The 20,664-nt window shown below is 38.1% G+C and overlaps 1 protein-coding gene across 1 annotated transcript; it reads left to right on the top strand.

Moving 5' to 3' along the window:
• The first annotated feature begins 291 nt into the window (after positions 1 to 291).
• LHCGR (luteinizing hormone/choriogonadotropin receptor) lies at positions 292 to 19,500 on the top strand. The gene is given in 11 exon segments (XM_026084466.1): positions 292 to 378; positions 380 to 510; positions 3,804 to 3,878; positions 6,208 to 6,282; positions 6,842 to 6,916; positions 7,003 to 7,080; positions 10,719 to 10,787; positions 11,463 to 11,537; positions 12,388 to 12,573; positions 15,076 to 15,156; positions 18,150 to 19,500. Coding segments are annotated over 11 exon segments (2,181 nt in total). The 3' UTR covers positions 19,399 to 19,500.
• Positions 19,501 to 20,664: the final 1,164 nt, after the last annotated feature.

Raw genomic sequence — 20,664 nt, 5'->3', positions numbered from 1 at the left:
TGAGAGAAGAACATGGTCCAGAGGATGCAGACAAATATGTTTTATATAGTAACAGGAAGTTTTAAGTAAAAGTCACTTTTTCTGAGGAACTAACTTTAAATAGCCTCAATTCCTGAGGCTAGCATATAGCTTCAGTTGACTATTTCTGTAGCAACTCACTTCCGTCAGGCTATGCATTTGTCTGATAGTTTATGATTATTATCAGTTTGGCTGTGATGAGTCTCAGCTTTGTGCTGTTAGGGAAGTGACCCAATATCCTTAGAATATTTCACAGAGTTTCACAGAGATCACATGGATCTGGCCCCAAAGGTACAAAGAACTGTAGCTAATAAAGTGGCCTTCTGTTTTATTGTTTTTCTACCCACTGTAATGGTACATTTGTAAAAAAAAGGAAACCCTATGCCTTAAAATCCTTTCCTCCCTCTCTTTATCTTGCAGATCATTTACTCATCTCCCTGTAAAAGTAATCCCTTCACATGCCTTTGAAGGACTTAGAGATGCCTTCATCATGTAAGTTGATGTTTTCCATAGACTTATCATTGATTTCTTGTAAGTAATTCCATCATAAACCCCCATCATAAATAATGTAAGTTTAGAATAATTGAAAATATGTTGCTACATACTCTTGGTGAAAAAAAAAAACATGCTGGGGGAGCATAAACATAGCAATTTTTTTTCTTCTAAGCAATATAATATAAAAGGTTCTTTGAAAATACATGATTTTTAACAGTTATAAAAGATAACATCATGGAACATTAATCATGTCCCAGAGAACTGGATATAATTTGATAATTGATCATAGGAACTTTTGAGTGGTAAAGAAGATAGATTTCTATCATAAAATGTTATCACTGCAATCATAGGTACAGTATTCTATCATTATACATTTATGTAATACCCAAATAAGATTTTTTTTGCTGTTTTGCACCAAGAGATAAAACTTGGTATCCACAACAGCACACGTGTGAAGAAAAACAAAATCACACATCATGTTTTTAGCCTTATTGATGACAATAAACTTTCAAAATACAATAAAAAACATTATGCAGCTATAATTTAGTATTTTTTCACCTGAAGCTTCCGAACTTTTGTCTTTGTTTAAATTTCATCAGAAATAATTCCAGTTAATTTATTGGGAGTACATAGCCTTAAACATTTGCATGATCATTCATTTAGACTTCACCTTGCTAACTGAGTAGTCAAACCTACTTATACATGTAGTTCTTACTGACAGGAGTAATGCATCAATTTCAGTGAGTAGTGCAGCTGGTAAGAAGTATTTGTATAGAGGGGAGCAATAGGGCTGAACCCCTTCTTTGGTCTTTAAGTTTACAATTTACAAGTGCTGTAACTTTGCACATGAGGTCTTTGTTGCTTCCCCTCTCTTGGCATTTTATCTATTTTATATTGAAGACTCAGATTAGAAGGCTTGGCTGACCTATCTTGCCCTTATACTGTCATTATTTCAACTGAAAGATGGCAGGTTTGGACCTCCATTATTTATTATTTTTTTATTTTATTGGCATTGAGCGTTCACTAAAGGACAAAGTTCATGACAAAACAGTGCAATCCAGAACAGGAGATGAACTCCCACAGGATCCAAGTAGCCATACAGACAATGCCAGTTTCTATTCTAGGTGCACTTTTTAGACTTGCCTTCACCAATAAAAAGCACATAGTGTATCAGATGTTAAAATATATATTAGATGTTACATAATTTCTCTTCAATGAGAAGAAAAGAGAAAATAGGAAACCCTTTTGTAGTGCATTTCCTGAAGGAAAGGACTTGAAAGATGAGGATAATGCAAAAGCCTGAATAAATTCAACTAGACTAGTTTAGCTTTTCATGCTCATTGGTTAAACATTCATGGCCAAATTGTGAACTTGTGTTTCTGTAGCTCTAGTGAGTAGAAAGCAAAATAAACTATGTCTCTATGTATTCAACTGCAATAAAATATTATATTACAATCCAGTGGCACCATATTCTTATATTCACTTTTATCCTAATGATTAACAAGAACTTACCATTTTCAGATGGGAGACCAACTTAAATCTACAAACTTTTTCTTACCTGTGTGATTTGATGCTAAACTTTCCCGAACTATATGCATAACCTCCTCTTCACAGAGAATATGTTTTGTTCATTGACATTTTCCCTTCCATAAAGAGAATTTAATTGATTTCTGTGTCCTTTTAATCTATTTCTCCCAGTTAAAAGCATAGAAATCAATGTCTTTGGCTGAAATAAATCTATATAACACTTCATAATTTTATTGAGATTCAGTGTTACTTTGAAAAATGCACACTTTTTAATTATAAATCTCTAAGTCATCTATATGGCAACTCATCACCAACTGTAAATCAACTGATAAATTATTCTCACTGCCATAAGGCATTTAGACACAGGTAAATGGGAAGCCAGTGGCAGATAGGAGGAATCACATGGAAGGACTGCAATTCAGACCCCAGACCTGAACAAGTCATTCACTTTAAGTTCTGTGAGTAGTCACTAGAGTCCGATACCTCCCAGTGCATAACACTAAGCTCATGAGTCTTAGAGGATCAGGCACTCAGCAGACCACTTGTTCCACATCCATTTTTCATTCACAGATACCTATTGCAATATCAAAAATAACAATCCACCTATAAAGTTATCTACCTTTCTGATTATTGGAAAAATCATGAATTTTTCTGTAAGAAATAGGTGCCTATTTAATATATGATTTCTAGTATGCATTCCCCTTTACTGCCACAAAAGAAAAAAACAAGTCATCCTTGCCTACAGATCTTTATATCACCATTCAACCTCCACAGAAATTGTTTTCTTGTAATTATAATTCAAATAGGATAATTGTCAGGACTTGCGACAACACTAACTCTGATTTTGTACATGTGTTCCAATTGTTCAGAAAATGCTTTTTTTTCTTGACAATGTATAATCTTAGCTTTAGTTTGTGTGCTCTTCCAGTCAATTCTGTCTGGAGAAAACACTGTTTTGAAGATCTGTTCCCCATATATGCATCAATATAAACCATCTACTTTCTGGGGTCAATTTTATGTAACACCTAGAATCTTAATCTGGCAGGAATTCAGCAAGCATCAAATAAGTGTGGTTTTTTTTTCTCTGTATGCAACATTGGCTATTCTGTAATACACATGTGGAGTAGGGGCATCAGTACATCAAAATCTGACAATGCCTACAAAAATATTCATGTTGATCTGTGTAATGATGAAAAAGAGCCACTTCTTGCCAGTTTGCATATACGTAATGAAAATAGCATTTAAAACCAAAAATTATTCCTAAAGTGCACTGAATGCATATTTATGCATTTGTATGTTTGTACATCTGTGGATTAGATGACAATCACTCTGACTTAATAGCATCTGAAGATTAATAAACATTATCTACATCCTTGCTCATGCAGAAAAATTCACTAAGTGGGACCAATCATATGAGCAGCAGGCTTGCAGGCTTGGACTCACTCTATTTATCTTAGTTCTGGCCCCTAGTCAATACCTGATCTACAATTTATTGAGAAAAATGGAGATGGACTGTTATGCAGATAGTTATTAAAAAGAGTTGGCATGTTTAAAGGTTAATACAGCAAAATACTGATCACTCTCAACCCCTACAGGAATAGGTTCTCAAGATTTCTGAGGTGAGACATTGACACTGCTGCAAAACAAGGATTGTTTGGGGGTTTTTTAGCAAACATATATAAAAGAAAAATATAAAATGGAAAACTGATTTCTGGTATTTCTTCCACTAATGTATTGCTTTGTGTCTGCCTTTTTTGTTACAGTGAAATCTCTCAGAGCGACTCCCTAGAAAGAATAGAAGCTAGTGCCTTTGACAACCTTCCCACTTTGTCTGAAATGTAAGCATCAGCTAAAAAAAAGAGTTGCATGTTGTAATTTAGGATCCCCAAGGAGTAAACAGTCTGCAGAGAAGTATTCCTGGACCAAGTCTTCCTATCTTACTTCAGTTGGCTTTGGATTAGACTTAGGATGAGAAACATTTCTCTCCAAAGTACCATATAAAATAGGGAACGCTTTATAAAGTCCAGCCTTGGAGATCTAAATCATGCAAAGACATCCATCTGTATAAAGTCCTATTGCCTTCAGTGAGCTCAATGGCAGTAGTGGAGCTCTGTGTCTACTTCTACTGCCAGTGTCTAGCCTTCTAAGCACGAAAATAATTTGAGATGACAACAGAAGAGAAAAATTGTAAGATGTCACTTTCCTTTTGAAGATTCGCTTTTCAAAGCCCTACAATATTTAAATACATCTGCTTAGTATGCATAGCTCTTCTTTTGAGTGCTAAAATATTACTCAAACAGAACATGTACTGATTTTAAACTTGAACTGCATAGCACAGGCATCTAAGAGAGTGTGGTGTTAAAGCACTGACTAGGAGAAYGCTCTGAAATATTTTGTGAAATTGGAAACTATAAATCTGATACAGTAGTTCATTACTGCCTTTTTCCACACAGCATGGTCAGTGATTGGCTTAAAAATGGTGCAACTGAGTGAGGATAAATCTGTCTTCTTTTTTTTTTTCTCTTCATAAGTGAATTACATTGAAGCTAGTTATTTGCTCACATAAGCAAGAGATGCGGATTTGTCCAGTTCTTATTGAGTCCAGCTCCCACTAGAATCAATGGTGGGTTTAAGTAAGGAATAAAAGATTTGGCCTGATGTATTCATATACAGTTCATAGATAGCTTGTCATTTGCCTATCTTCCAAAAAACCAAACTAAACAAGACCACTAGAGAAACAGGAGACTAGCAAGAAGACATGTTTGAATCTTGAATGCTCTACAGATCTCACATTGCAAGGGCCTGATGTCCCAAGCTGCACTTAAGGGCAGTTTCAAAGGATAGTCAAGGTAAGTGGGTTCAGTGTAGTTCTTGGATTTAAATTCCTGTTGCAAATGCATATGCTAAAACCTATGAATTCTGTAAATCATGCGTAGAGAGGGAGCTGGACTAGAGTCTTTGTGCTTTTATGCCAAGATATAGGTTCACCAGATAATCAAGGAGCACTTTCTGCAGCTATACTGAGAGGGCCTGTCCCATTCTTTGGGCAACCACCAGCAAACAGTATTTCTCACACACTTATCTCCATTTCCACTTATCTCCAATTTCTGCAGATCTAAGCAAAAATCTGGTGGAATGTCACCTGGACTCTGGTGTTATGTCACCACTCTAATAATGTCCATGGTGCCCTAACAATTTAAACCATCTGAGGACTTGCCTTTCCTGGCTAGGCAAAGCATCGTTAACATAATGGAAAGTCAAGTTGATGCAAAAGGGTATGATTGCAGGGCAAGGACCAGGGACACACACAGGTATGCAAAGAGCTCARGTTCCTTGCTCAGCCACGCCTCTAAGACCACCTGTTAGAGGCACACTCATCGTGATGGTATTTTGTAAGAGCTCCTGGCACTGATAACTCGCCTAGTGGAGTCCAGCAGCAATGAGTTCATCTGCCAAAGTGAAACAAATCCACAGCTCCTCAATTAGGGTTTTACTTATCCTTTTTAGCCTAGAATCACAGGATTTTAAAGTCAACTATTTTTCATTTCAGTGYGTATGATTTAGAAGATACAAAACAGTTATCAGTGCACTTAGCATTGGGCAAGGAATTAAATCCTGGATACCTGCCTAGCTCTAGGCTGTATAAATATCCACTGAGGCTACTACCAAAATACCTGACCCAAACTGCACTTTGTAAAGATCCAAACTGGTAGGTCCTAATAGAGAATCGACCTGAATGTGGCAGATTATTTATCTTGTTTGTATTGTGCTTGTGCCCGTGAACCTCCAAGACAGAGCAGAACCATATTGCATTAGGCATGCTACAGACACCGCATGGTTCTTGTCTCAGAGAGCCTGCAGACAATGGCAAAATGCTAACTCACACCCATAAACCAGATACCCAAACCGAATAATACCAATGCAGTGAACCATGTTAATTCAGAAGCATCTTTTGTTGCTTATTCAACAATTACAACTTGTTTTTATTATCAATACTGCTTTAAAATGTGCTTGTAGTATATTTGTGGAATGTTTGTTAGCAGTGTAAGAGCTTCCTATCATACTCTGCATTTGACTGTTTTCTGACAAGGCCAATTGCTAGCACAATTCAGGTCCCTCACAAATATATAATGATTACACTACTGAAGTATTTTTTCCTCATTACAGATTAATCCTGAACACAAAAAATCTGTTGCACATTGAGGATGGAGCATTCAGAAACCTTCCAAGACTAAAATACTTGTGAGAAAGAGTTCTATTCCTTTTCTATTTGTATTCTTTTTCTGTAAAGGAGGAGACAAATTACAGAAAGGAGTATGAAGAAAAAAAAAAAGCTTTTTATGCATTACAGCACACTAAAAGTACATGCCTCATTTACCATAGCTTCAATGTGCAGTTAACCAATTGTGAGATCTTTTAATAGGCATAAAAATAAATTAACCTAGGGCAGACCAGTAATGGACAAAACTATAGTAAAGTGTGTTAATTAATTCTGCTATGTGCTTATTTCTYGAATAAAGCTTTCAGATAGACAAGATACTATGCAAAGAGGGGTAACTAAAATTCTCTTCTTTGTGCTTAATGTAGAGACAACATACACAGCTTCTCCAGGACACTGCCTGAGAATTCTATGTATATAATTTCTACAGATCTTACAAAAACAATTGAAGCTGAATTAAAAATCTTATTTTTCACTCACCTTTTAAAGCACTGTTAACTTTGTACTTGCAGAGTTGCCTTCTTTTTGCATTCCAGTCTTGAAACTTTTTCTCCTGTAAATGGCAATTATGCTTTTCTCTAGGAGCATTTGTAATACCGGAATAAGAGAATTTCCAGATCTGACGCAGATCTTCTCATCAGAAGCTCATTTTATTTTGTAAGTGGAGACCCAGTCTAACCCAATATGAGTCTTTCCATCTTGTTCCTATATTGCTGACAAAAATACTTTTTTTCCTCCCAAAGGGAGCTCTGTGATAATTTGCGTATGACAACTATACCCCAAAATGCTTTCCAAGGGATGAACAATGAATCACTGACACTGTGAGTAAAACAGTCATAGTTCCAGTTCCTTCTATGAAGGTAATACTTCTGTTTGAGGAAAGTAGCTCCACTTTATAAACTTCTTGAAATTAATCCCTCTACAATATATGTCTGGAATGCAAGTTAAATTTGAAATGCTTAGGAGGTAGAGGGTTGCTTTTCAGCTGATAGCTTTTACAGATGTTCTCTGAGCAGGGATTTTTCCCCAAGGCTAAATTCACTTAGGAAAGAAACTATGGAAAGGAATCCAAGTCCTCATCTTCCATACAATGTTGTTTTTAAAACTATTGTCCTCAGGACATCAACTCCAAAAGCTACATTATATGCCAAAGTCTGTCTCCTTCCCTCAGGGGTGTGGTCTCTTGAACTAGGACTTTCAGGAAGAGGCCAGACTAACACCACTGATCTACACTCTAACTGAAAGGGTGAGCCAGCTTCTTGGCTACTGAAACAAGTAATGCTGCTGAGCTTCAGGTGGGCAGAGTCCCAGCAGGACTTGCAGAAGCAATTGCCAGCTACTCTGGCACTGTAAGAAAAAGAAATGCTGCGTTTGTGCTTTATTTCCCCAGTCATCACTGGGAAATGGAATTCTACCCCAAGATGCCTTTTGGGGGATTCTGCAGCAGTTTACCTAAAAAGAAAATGTAGATGTAAGAATCTGGTTCATTTTACATCTGCCTCCTTTTCTCTATGAAAACATTAATGTATGCTTCTGACAGTAATTTTATAGGGAATGAGCAGCAATATTGGACTGAAGCCCTCAAAAGGGAGAAAGCACACTTGATCATATAAGAAAAACTGGCCCAGTTCTCTACTGTCATTAGTGACAAGTGCTTGGCAGCAATGAAATATGTTGCATGTATCTGTGATAGCAGCAAGTGTCTTTCCAAGAGATTTTTGTGAGCAGTGTGCTTGTATCGGCAAAGAGCAGGAAGGGAGAGAACAAATTGGTACAAAATACCAATGCTTTTTATTACCATGATTTCTCTTTGCTCAGCTTACTTTGATTCCTATAAGTCTCCACGCTAAGACTTTCCTTTTAGCACATTGTAGATTCATTGCTACAGCCATTTGTGAGACAGGTGGGCTTAATGGTAAGTAAGATGCCACACTCAAGGAACATGAAAGCAGTGGAAAGCCAAGGGGAGGTGTCATCTGCTGAGATAGCAAAAACYTTATATGGATTTTGTAGTACATTGGCCTCACAATAATTTCTACTAAGAAATGCTCAAATAGCAAAAAATGCAGACTGAACCGCCTCTCCAGAGGATGTGCCTGAAATTCAGGTCATCTGAGGAAGGACCAGCTGAACAATAGAGGGCAGCAGCAGGCCACCTGTTGTGTTTTGTAGCAACTAACACCAATTTGGAGGCAAATAGAGCCAACCTTTGCAGACCAGACTGATTTTTAAAATGCAGTATACATCCAAACTGGGAGCCTTTTCTTGAGACAGCGTTTTCCAAAACCCCAGCACAAAACTCGATAAATATTTCTTCATGCAAACTAGCAGTGCACATGAGCAAGTACTGTAGTTGACTGGATTAGGCCCTTCATCAGGCTGATGTGCTGGCATGACAGTAATTTGCGCACAGGTTTCTGTGTATCAACCCATACCTTTGTAAACTGTTAGAGGAACTGAACATAAATCTGATTGAAGACCACTCCTACACAATATTGAAAAGGACCATTTGCTAAGTTTAGGGCATCATTTTATCTTACATGCCTCTTTTCTACGAGCAAGTTCTCAAAATAACTTCAGTAAAATTATGATTTTGTTAATAGTGCAAGAAATTTAAAATATAAGAGATGGAGAAAGACACTTACAAATTTTGCTGCAACCCCAAAGTATATAAAATGGAAGAGTATCTAACACCCAGTCAAGAAATAGCCAATAGAATAATTTTTCTCCTATCATTTTGTGATAAGGAACTCACAACAAGAAGAGAATTACCTAATCAGCAGCTTCCTAATTGTGGAGCTACACTTTAACTCCACCCCATGTAATTAACTGTAATTAGCTGAAGTAATTCCGATTGTTGCAGCATGGTCTAGTGATGTACAAGTAATCTGTAAAGGTGTAAATTCAGCCTACAGTAACCCTTTGCACTACTAATAGCTAATTTAGTCTTTCCAACAGTATTTCATGTGGATGTGGGAAGAGGGAACATGCAGAATCGATACTGCGTATTCATGGTGAAATTTAAGGAAATTACTAATACCAAGCAAGCATATTTGAGTACTGTCACATTGATTTAGTATTAAAACTAAAGTGCACTAGAATTTTAATGTACTTACTGTAAATTCATTCATATGAAGGTGTGAGGTGTGATCTCATGTTCAATATACATGTCAAAATACATGTTTAAAATGGTGCAGGATTTATATTTTTTAAGTAGATATGAAATATGTATTTTTGTGTGACTGAGATGACAGCTGGCCTTACAATATGTTAACCCCAAATTGCTGAAGAGGTCACAGTGGATATCAACACATAGTTGATGCCACCTGTGAACTGGAACTTGTATGAACTATCTGCATTGTCAGTTCACTGTTGCTTCCAATTTCTGCCCTCCCAAAAGCAAGTGGAAAATTGACAACAAAACTTTTGTAGCGATAAAGGGTCATTTATAAACTGCATCAAATTTTGTATTAAGGCAGAATATTAAAGAAAAAAATATATACAAATGATTTTGGAAACATTAACTTAATAGCACAAATTGATTTTTCTCAATGAAATCAGTCCCATAAGTTATCTCTCCTAATGAAGGAAAGTAGCTGGAATGTAGGTGCAGCAGGGCCCAGCCTCAAGGTTGTCTGGCTCCCACCATGGGGAATCAAGAAAGCAGGGTGGGCACCTAGTCTCCCTGTGCAAAGCAGGGGATGGCTAAGTTTCTATGGCACAATTCAAGTCTGGCAGCACGTTGAGCAGAGCACTGCTTTGTAAGAGCTAATAGCTCGCTGAACATAGGACTRTGGGTGACTCACCCCTACCTTTCTGCAAAGCCATCTCTTGGGCTGTAGGAAGATTCATCTGTCCACAGAGGATTCGCAATCCAGCAGCACCCACTAGGCTTTAGAATTGCTTTCCATTTTATATTTCTCTGGCCTTTGCAATCTTGCATTTCTGTCTGCAACTTGGCACTGCTCCCATAGGAAGGATGGAAAGAAAAGGCACAGCCTAGCCACGGTCTATTGACTTGGGCAGCTTTCTGAGCTGTAGGATATGGTCTTATGCTGAAACCACAGAATCCAGGTCTTCTGCTTCACAGAGAAGTGTCCTACCTCCAGGTTGTCTTCATGCAAGGGTCTTACCTGGAATAAGATCTTGTTTCAGGATCTCAGTACAAGGTAAGCACAGATAGGCACTGAGCTGCTCAGAGCAGGGAAATTCTGTACATAAGCAGAAGTTCTCTTAAACATCTAAATGATAAGGTGCTTAGTAAATTTAAGCTGCAATTTTATCATAATTTTAGAATTATGTCAGTCATGCCTACAATATGCCATAGTTACCTATGTCCTTTATAAGCCAGACCCTCTAATTATTAAAACAAATACAGTTTTAAGAATTGAAACATGTAGTACAATAATATAATCTTTTTCCCAGATATGTTTTCCTTATGCATTTTTCTTATTCTTAGCAAATTATATAAAAATGGATTTGAAGATATCCACAGTCATGCCTTCAATGGGACAAAGCTGAATCAATTGTGAGTATGTTTTCCCTTCTCAGTATTTTTCTTTAAGAGTAAATCATAATTCAATACAGTCAAAGGCTCGTGATTCAGCTTAACTGGCCATATCTTGCATTTCCTGATACCCATTAGAAAACTACATATTTCGGTGTCATTGACTTTCGCCACTAAATTGTTGACCCTGCAATATTTACTGTTTTTCTTGAAACATTGTCCTTCAGAACACTGCAGTTATGAGAAAATCTCTTCTTAATTACTAAAATGTAATAAATTCCTAAACTTAGCAGCAGTTGTGGAAAACTTGAAAATGTAGCCCAAACCCCAGAAACTTCATCTTCTATTTTGTAAATCTTAATAGTTTTTAATCAATCTCACATGCTCTGGGAGTAGACTCATGGTTTTGGCAACACTGTTACTACATTTTTGTATGCTATTGCTTGTACACATTGTACACATTGTTATTGGTTTAAGTCAGACTAAATTGGAAATGATTAGAATTAACTGTAGATCATGATGGTCTGATGGCATCAGTGAAAGGAAAGGTCCAATGTGAAATATGTTTACTCTCAGACCAGATATTGCAATGACACCTAGTGTGATGGGAAAAAGGATTAAGAGGAAATAGATGGGAAGAGACCAAAAAAGGATCATTTTAAAATATAGAAGAGTTAACAGTGTTTGGTTCCACAGAATTCTAAAGGACAATAAAAACCTCAGGAGAATACACAATGATGCCTTGAGGGGGGCCACAGGGCCAGATGTTCTGTAAGTATCAAACCACTTTATTATCTGATTTTATAAGTGTCCCACATGAACTGTACTGTGCTAAGTAGACTACATCATTTCAGTGAAGAAGGAGCTTTGTTTTTGAATGGATACTGGATCGCTTACCTTCTACAGACAGTAAGACAGATCAGTGCGATGCCATGAAGTGTTGTGTGTTTTAATTAATATGTGTTTTAACAATAACTGTTTAATTAAAGCACTTAAAGCAGCCCTTCGGAGCAAAGAAGAGAGCCAGGTGGGTGTTCTTACTGTTAAGGTGGCTAGAGAGTCACATTTATCCACTTCCTCTCTTTCCCTGGCCTAAAGAACCTTCTTTGCTCCATGCACAGTGACTTTCAAAAAGAGAGGTTAGGGCACAACCCTCAGAGTGGTGTGTTTCAATTTCCCCAGAACAATGTGAGCTCCTTGCCTGACTGGGGTTCATGTGTAATAGAGAAGCACTTAAACTCCTGATCAAAAGTTTCATGTTACCGGAGCATGATGCTCCAAGAACACCCACTGGAATAAGCTCTTGGGACAGATAGGCAGAAAGAGGCCAAGTTTGTTGGTAGCAGCTGGCCTTAGAAATAAGACTGGGAGCCAGGAATTCATCAGTATCAAGTTGAGACCAATTCAGGCATGCCATGAACCTTAATGTCTTCAGGGCTGGGCATCAGCTGAGTACAGACAAGAAAGGAAAGGACATATGTCTATGCTGGAGATCAAGTGTTGAAGTTGCTTTGTGAATTTAGAACTTTGTGAAGAATTGAGTCACCATTATCCAACTTCATGCTTTGTTGGTGTTTTTATAGGTATCAAAAGAAAAGATAATGTTCTCTTTATTTTTCAGGGATATTTCTTCAACAGCTCTGGAATCCCTGCCTAGTTATGGACTGGAGGCCATTCAAGTCTTAAACGCAACATCATCTTACTCTTTAAAAAGACTGCCACCACTGGATAAATTCAGTAACCTTCTGGAAGCTGTTTTAACTTATCCCAGCCACTGCTGTGCTTTTAGAAATGTAAGGACAGAAAAGTAAGTCCAAATAGCACATTATTGTATTACAGTACTTCAGAAACTCCAAAATGGCAATTCTGCTTTATTCAGCTCACAGAACTTTGATTATCCTTATTCCAGTTACAAGAAAGCTGTGGAACATAACAAGGCATCACACAAAACAACAGATGTCTGCTAAAGCCAGCAATCTTATTTCCACTTATTTCAGAACAGAAATTGATGTCATCCTGTGCCCAGTATCTGCCAGCAGGAGCATTTTTCTAAGTTTGCTTAAGGCTTATATTTTTTCTTGGTATCTCAATAAAAAAAAAAAGACTTCCAGCACACGGAAGATGTATTTCCATCAGAGTCAACAACACGTTATCTTAAAATAAAGAACCTCCTGTAGCCTCTAGCTATGCAGCTTATTTAACGCAGGTGATATGATGACCTTGTAGAAAAGGCAGGCTTTCAATTACTCACTTACTGAAATAAGTACCTGACACAACCCTAGAGAAAGAAGCTACTCAGCTCAGTTCCAGTGATTTCAAATAGCAATAGACAGCACTATTCTTCCCATTTCACAGTTGGAAACTGTGTCACAGGGAGAGCTTTGCTTTGGCTGATTTGGGGCAGTCAATCTAGGACAACTGGGGCTAATTTTCTAGYATTTTTGTTTCAGTAAATCAACTCTCATTTGGCTTTAGGCAGCCAAAGCCACTCCAAATGAGTTTAGCTGAGGCTATGAGCATTCCACACTTCTAGTCTATGTGTCTCTAATGAAGGCAACAGAAAAGACATATTAAACACCCATTTGTGGGAAGTCCAATTCATGTGACTTTCCTACCATCATATAAGGATTGTGTTGTAAGGGCAGGAATAGAATCCAATTATTTGCAGCAAAATTAGATGTGACACTATGCTTTCTCTGTGTACCTCATTTTACTATGCGGTTTCTGCTTCTACAGGAATAAACCAAGATCCTACAGTCAAGCGTTTCCATATCTACTGAACTGTGATTCAGTTCTAGAGCTAGTTTCTCTGTATTAAATGCAGCAGCAATGCTTGGGCAAAAAAAAAATGCTTGATTCATTCTGTTGTAAGGATTACCATTGCACCTATGCAAAAAGGGACCAAATTAAAATTGCAAAGAGAACTACGGTTCTTATATTTATTAATTTTCAGGTACTTTACTTTGCAATATATGATCACAGTCTATAGAAAATGAGGTGCTGTAGGAATTCACTTTCTCATATTTAGTAATTGTTTCCTAAGTAAACTGGGGGAAAAARAAGAAACCCTTCAAAGCAGGAAACTGTACTGCCCTCCAACTGGGGTATCAGCAGGGTTCAGACCACTACCTATGCATTACCCATCTGCACAGCCCTTGCCACTGGAAGAACTCAGACAAGTAGCAGACTATTATCTTCTAGGTGACCAGCTACTATAAAGGAATGAGATAGACATTTCTGGCTGTTTTCATTGCCATTTGCTGATGCCAGCAGAAGACTACAGAGATTGAGATCTCCTGACTTCAGTTACTAGCTTACAGAGGGAAGAGCCTTCCTGTGGTTATGGATTCTCATGACCACACAACTGCAGTCTGTTTCTGTCTCCTACTAGCCCCTTCTGTTGCTTTGTATTCTACATTTAGTCATCCTGCCCAATTTTTACTACCCTGCCCCAGATCGCATTCCTCAACACCTATGAACTGCGCTATCTGGTCACTGAGATATGGTGATAAGGTCTTACCTACATCTGACCTGGCAAGCAGGTTCATTTAAGTCAGCATCATCGATATTAGGGAAATAAAGTCTTAAAACCCAATGTTCCTGAGACTTCTGGGGTGTGATACTGGTGTGCTCATTCATAGAGCCAYGTAAGAGAGGTGGAAGGTAGCGTTCAGTTCCCAAGACTTTCCTCCACTGGCCTGAATGTGAAGCTAAAAGCGGGCTATAGCACAACTTAAAAAAAATTACAAGAAAAACAACTTCTGTTGTCATCCCATTATTTATAAGTATCAGATAGGAGCTTATATTGGTATTTTAAAACCTTATTTCTCTTACTGTAAATAAAACTTTCTATAAGTTTCCAGGTGTCTGATTCTCTTAAAAGTACACAAAAGAGCTTAGTGTTTTTTCAGGATCTTTCTACTGCCGCAGCAATGAGGTCAGACAAAGCTATTTCCATTCATACTGACACAGTACCTGGCCCATAATTTCAAAGTCTCAAAATCAGAGATTTTGGCAAATACATGGTCTTTCAATTTGTACTTCACAAATTGCTTTATTTCCAACATTTAAAGTCTACCAGCAGATCCCAAACAGTTTTGGTATTTTTTAAGTGAAGAATATCAGACCAGCTTTCCAGTACTTGTGAATAGATGTACTTCTCTAGAAACCAGCATAACTGCTACCATCTATAACGGCTGAGAATCTATCCCATTTCAATATAGTATTTCAGTACAGTATTACAGTATATAATTGAGAATTTGATCAAAATCTAGACTGAAACTCATGTTTCTTTTCATCCTTATTACAGACAAAATTCCTTGCTTTCCATTTTTGACAACTTCTCCAAAGAGTGCGAAAGCACCATGAGGAAACCAACTAACGAAATATTGTAAGTACCTCTCTGCATCCAGAAGCTGAAAGTAGCAAATATGCCCCCCCCACATGCATTTCTGTGGAACAGCACRTCTTGTATTGCCAATTCAAGTCACCCTTACAAGTTGCACAGTGATAATTTTACTATTATTAAATCAAGATTTGTGATTTTGATGTTTCAAAAACAAAAAAAGTCTCATGGGTTGTACTCACTCCAGCTTGAATTATCAAAAGTCTTTCAAAACAATGATTAAATAGTTGAGAAAGCTGAGGGCCTACATGGACACTTTCCATGCCTGTAGATAACTGCAGTTGTGTGATTCAAAGAAGAGATGCCAATGTTAATAATTTTTGCTGATAGAAAAGATAATTTGTGTCAACAGTTTTCCATGGTACCAAAAGAGTTCCTGAGTTAAGAGAAATTTGATGACCTGATACACTTGTTTTACCTGTTCTATTTGTATCCTTCCATATCATCACACTTCTATTTGACAGCGTCCAGTGGGACAATAAGAATTGCTAATATCAAAACTATTGTTAATCATGTTGGCCATGCTGGATGACAAAAGCTCTACACCAGTATTTCATGGAAAAGTTTACAGATTTGCAATTGTACCTCCCTCTATAGCTAAACTAGAGATCTTGGGATTTTTCCTCTGCTCTAGCATAGGGTCAGAGCATAGCAAAGCCTAGAAAGATAAAGTCACGGTCACAAAATTCCAGCACAAATACAGCTGAAATTCAACTGATCCATTAGGATAATGATTTCCTTGGGGCCTGTTATATTTGCTGTTTGATAGTATTAGGCCTTTTATAAAGCAACAGCTGGTTTGATTCTCTCATCACCTTTTCTCCTTTGCTCTCTGCCTGCAACTCCTTTGATTGCCTCACTTATTTAGTCTTATCAGCTCTACTCCAAATTGCAAAACTGAAGCACTTCAGGATTACAATCAGCAAGTYAGCAAGACCAAGAATATACAGCCTCTGTCAAGGATAGCTTTTTGGGAGAAGCAGGGTGAGACAAGGAGGTAAACATAGAGGTGTCCATAGCATTAGGTCACATTATAAAGGCAAGTGAAGTGACACCCCAATGAGTGATCGGATGACACAAATCACCAGTGTCTACGCCTGAGTTATCCCTATGCTTCAGATGAGCATCTTTTGAACACCTCCTCTGCATAAATAGTCTATCTGAGTCTAGTGGTTCCTGAAGCTATTTGCTTTGCTAAGTCCCAATCCCAGCAATTCTCTGAGCAGAGGCCATAAGCAGAACTGCAGTCATTGTATTAAGCAAATGGAAGAAGGGTCATGATTCTGAAGCTGAAAGGCTGCAAGTAGAAAAGTGTGGGAACCACAGTAAAAATTGGCTCAAAGTCCAGAACTATTATTACAAAAAAGAGCTTGCACAGGACTGCATGTTTACATGGCCTCTCAGAAAAATCACAATTTTTTTTTTTACTAATAAATAAACAAAGAGAAGCAAACATAATCCCTGCTCTTGCAGTTTAAGCCAAGCAAGTGAAAGCAAGACATGGGCCAGTTTTTCATGCAAGTAGATAGCAGTTAGGATAAGAACAGATTGGGAAGTTCAATAGAAATATCTGAGAAGCAGCCCAGCTTCATTTGCCAGTTAAGACCTTGATCCAGGAAAATAATTTAATGCACATATTCAGTTGAAGTGGAACTTTAAGCAGGTATTTAAGTTGACCCACAGCCACCAATTCTCTGGATGTTTTCCCATTGAACACTAATGATTCGCATGATTGTGTAGTTGTGAAATCAGTAGCTATTCTGGCAAGGAATCAGAAGGACAAGTGCTTGCTTTTAAAGTGTTTTTTCTTTTGTAGGCTTATCCTCACATTATTAATGACCTGAAGATTAGAAAGATCTATTTTAAACACCTAAAAACATGCATAATTCGTCATTTCTCTTTCACTGCTTTTGCTTCTGCATTTGCTATGCCAACACCTGTCATTATTTGTTAACAGCTATCTTAACCGCAGTGAAAGAACCTTTCTCCCTGCATTGTGTAGATATAGTCAAAGAATTACAGGATAAGTGGCTGGTATATAGGAGGCACTGAGACCTAGAAGAAAAAATCCATAAAATAATGCTATTGCATGTTCCGTGCTGCCCTGTGCCCTTCACAATACTTACGGGTTAACTCTGTCATGGTCTCATGCAAGTAAGTTGCTGTGCCCTGAAGGTTTTTGAACCTGAGAATCTCTGAAGTAGATTTTTCTCCTTTGCCCCCTCTCTGGTATAGGGAGTGGTTAGGTATTAGTCTCTGATAGTGCATTTGATTCACATCTTTCTGGCCAGCCACAGCCTGCCCAGCAGCTGGCAAAGGACAGCATGCGGAGAGCATTGCAAGTGCTCTTCTCGCTTCTCACCCTCACGTCAAAGCTATATTTACCCCTTGACCTGTTCAGTGCATTGGGTCCAGTCTAACCTTCATATATTCCTAGCCATCAACATATTAACCATGCACGTCTACTCACTTTATAATAGTGCTAACATCAAATTTCTTAGCATTTCCCAAATCATAGCCTCAGGACTTTGTTCAGTAAGTGCATTTCCTAAGGAAGGTAAGGGAGCACAGTTAAAATCCTTAGTCGGTTTATTTTAGTTAGGCTTCTTTAACTCTCTGATAAACCTATATGCAGAATATTTTATATTCCATCAATTCAAGTGTTACAATAGTTTGACCTGCACTCTACTAGCATCATTAGAAAGATGGCTCACTTAGAAAGCAATCAAGATAAAGCACTTACAAATAAGTAAGTGCTAGAAAGCATTCCTCTGGATGTGACTATGGCCTCTTCGCTCCCCAAGTTTGCTACGCAAACAGAAGGCATCCTTACAAGGCTTCATTATGTGCAAACACTCTGTAGAAACACATCTAGAAAGTAACTATTTTACAACAACTTTCATCTGTTGTATTCTATAAATGTGATCAACATAAAACAAATAGTTCACTTCTATTTGTGGGGGGTTGTTTTTTAATAGTTACAGAGATRATTCATACAACACATCGCTGTGGTCAGCGGAAAAGAACATGTCCCCGTTTGCAACAGACGAAGAAACCTCTCCTTACAGCTATTCAGCTATTTTTGATGAGAATGAAATGACTGGCTTAGATTTTGAGTATGACTTCTGTCAGCCTAAAATACTCACGTGCACTCCGGAACCAGATGCATTTAATCCCTGTGAAGATATCCTGGGATACAGTTTTCTCAGAATCCTGATTTGGTTTATAAATATCCTGGCAATTGCTGGCAATTTCACTGTACTCCTTGTTCTGATAACTAGCCATTACAAGCTCACTGTTCCTCGCTTCCTTATGTGCAACCTCTCTTTTGCCGATTTTTGCATGGGACTTTATTTGCTGCTCATTGCTTCTGTCGATGCTCAAACAAGTGGTCAGTATTACAACTATGCAATAGACTGGCAAACAGGCAGTGGCTGCAATACTGCTGGCTTTTTCACAGTGTTTGCAAGTGAGCTTTCAGTGTATACGCTAACGGTGATCACTATAGAAAGGTGGTATACAATCACGTATGCAATGCAGTTGGATCGGAAGCTACGACTTAGGCATGCTGTACCGATCATGCTTGGTGGCTGGATATTTGCCATTTTAATAGCAGTGATGCCTCTGTTAGGGGTCAGCAGTTACATGAAGGTCAGTATTTGTTTACCCATGGATATTGAAACGGCTCTTTCCCAAGCCTACATATTGATTATCTTAGTGTTAAATGTTGTAGCCTTTATTGTCATTTGTGCCTGTTACATTAAGATTTATATAGCTGTTCAAAATCCAGAGCTGGTAGCTGCCAATAAAGATACCAAAGTCGCCAAGAGAATGGCAATACTGATCTTCACGGATTTTACCTGCATGGCCCCCATTTCCTTTTTTGCCATATCTGCTGCCTTTAAAGTACCTYTCATCACAGTGACAAACTCCAAGATTTTGCTGGTTTTATTTTATCCAGTCAACTCCTGCGCAAACCCATTTCTGTATGCAATTTTCACCAAAGCATTTCGAAGGGATTTCTTTCTGCTGATGAGCAAACTTGGTTGCTGTAAGAGCCGAGCAGAGCTTTACAGAATGAACTATTTCTCTGCTTATACCTCCAACTGCAAAAATGGCAGCTCAGCTACAGGCCCCAGCAAAGCCTCACAAGCATTGCTACTTTTGTCAGCATTAGAGAAGCCGTATCCAGCAGTACATGACAAGACATCTTACAAAGAAAATTAAACTGGAGCACCAATAGGTCCTGCACTTTACAATGTCAGTTGTAATTATTCCAGTGACTAGGGTTTATTTTATAGTATCTTGAATATTTTGCAATAAATAAAAGTGACAATCAATAATTCTTACACAACATAACTGTCCTGAGGTTCAAAGTAATATTTTCCCTTTTCTTTTGTTGTAACAGTAGATATGGAAGGTGATTGTTATTCTTCTTTTCTTTTTGCTATTTCTTCTTTTGGGGGGAGCTGGGGGAGTCCAAGAGTGGAGCTTTGCACCTCCCATAAACTGACCAGATTCCAAACTGCTCTTGAAGTTAATGGGTGCTTCTACTCAAAGCAACGATTGCAGTCTGGCTCCTTTCTCTCCAGATCTGCTTCCCTGGGGTATTTAAAGCCTGTCTGTTAGCTTTCATGACTTCTTTTTCCCCTCCCATCAGTTGTGCTGGCATTGGGTTAAAGGAAGCAGCACTAAACTTGATGCCTCCCTGCATTTCATCAACAGAAACTCCCAGTTATACACCCACCTACACCCAGTTGAAGAATAACGTTCAAGCAGTGAGTTGCAAAGATGTCACCCAAGGAGAGAAGCTGACCTGCTAAACCTTTTTTACTAGCAGTTTCACAGTTTATATTAGATCTCAGGCTGAACTTGTAGGTAATACATTTACTCAAAAAAGGTTAACCAATACACCACCACATACAATTTGGAAATAACAGAGATGCACTAGCTGCAAAACCCCAACTACTCCATGTGGAACTGCATTTTGTATATTGTACATACACATACATACAAAACATAACCCATGAAGGCCCCCTCTCAGCAGCAGGATAGCTGCTGCCTGCACAGATGAAATAAGTGCTGCCTTGCTTTATCTCCAGGGACAATCTTGTGCATTATTTTCAACTATCCCCTCTCTGGCATCACCAAGGCCAGTGGCATTTGGAATGCCTTCTGGGGACTCCTTCTCAGCATTCACAGTCCAACCACATTTCCAGTTGCTTAAACAGAGCAGTTACTTCTCAGTGACTGTGTTTTCCCATAGAAATCTATCTTTTCTTTTACCATGCATTGCCTGATGCTAAGGAGATCCAGATTTCTGGCTGTGTTCCTAATTTAAGTAAGAATTGAACATTCCTTTGTTACTGCAACGTATTTACTCTGTTCACAGCAAATAGGCTGTCACTCTTATGCAGCTCACTTGCCATAAGCTAACAACACACTATATAGAAGTTGGAGAATTAGATTTGTAAGCTCTTACCTGAATCTTAT

Source organism: Apteryx rowi, unplaced genomic scaffold (genome assembly GCF_003343035.1).
Source record: "Apteryx rowi isolate R43461 unplaced genomic scaffold, aptRow1 scaffold_64, whole genome shotgun sequence".
NCBI classification, from domain to species: Eukaryota; Metazoa; Chordata; class Aves; order Apterygiformes; family Apterygidae; genus Apteryx; species Apteryx rowi.
This window is presented reverse-complemented; position numbering and strand designations above follow the sequence as displayed.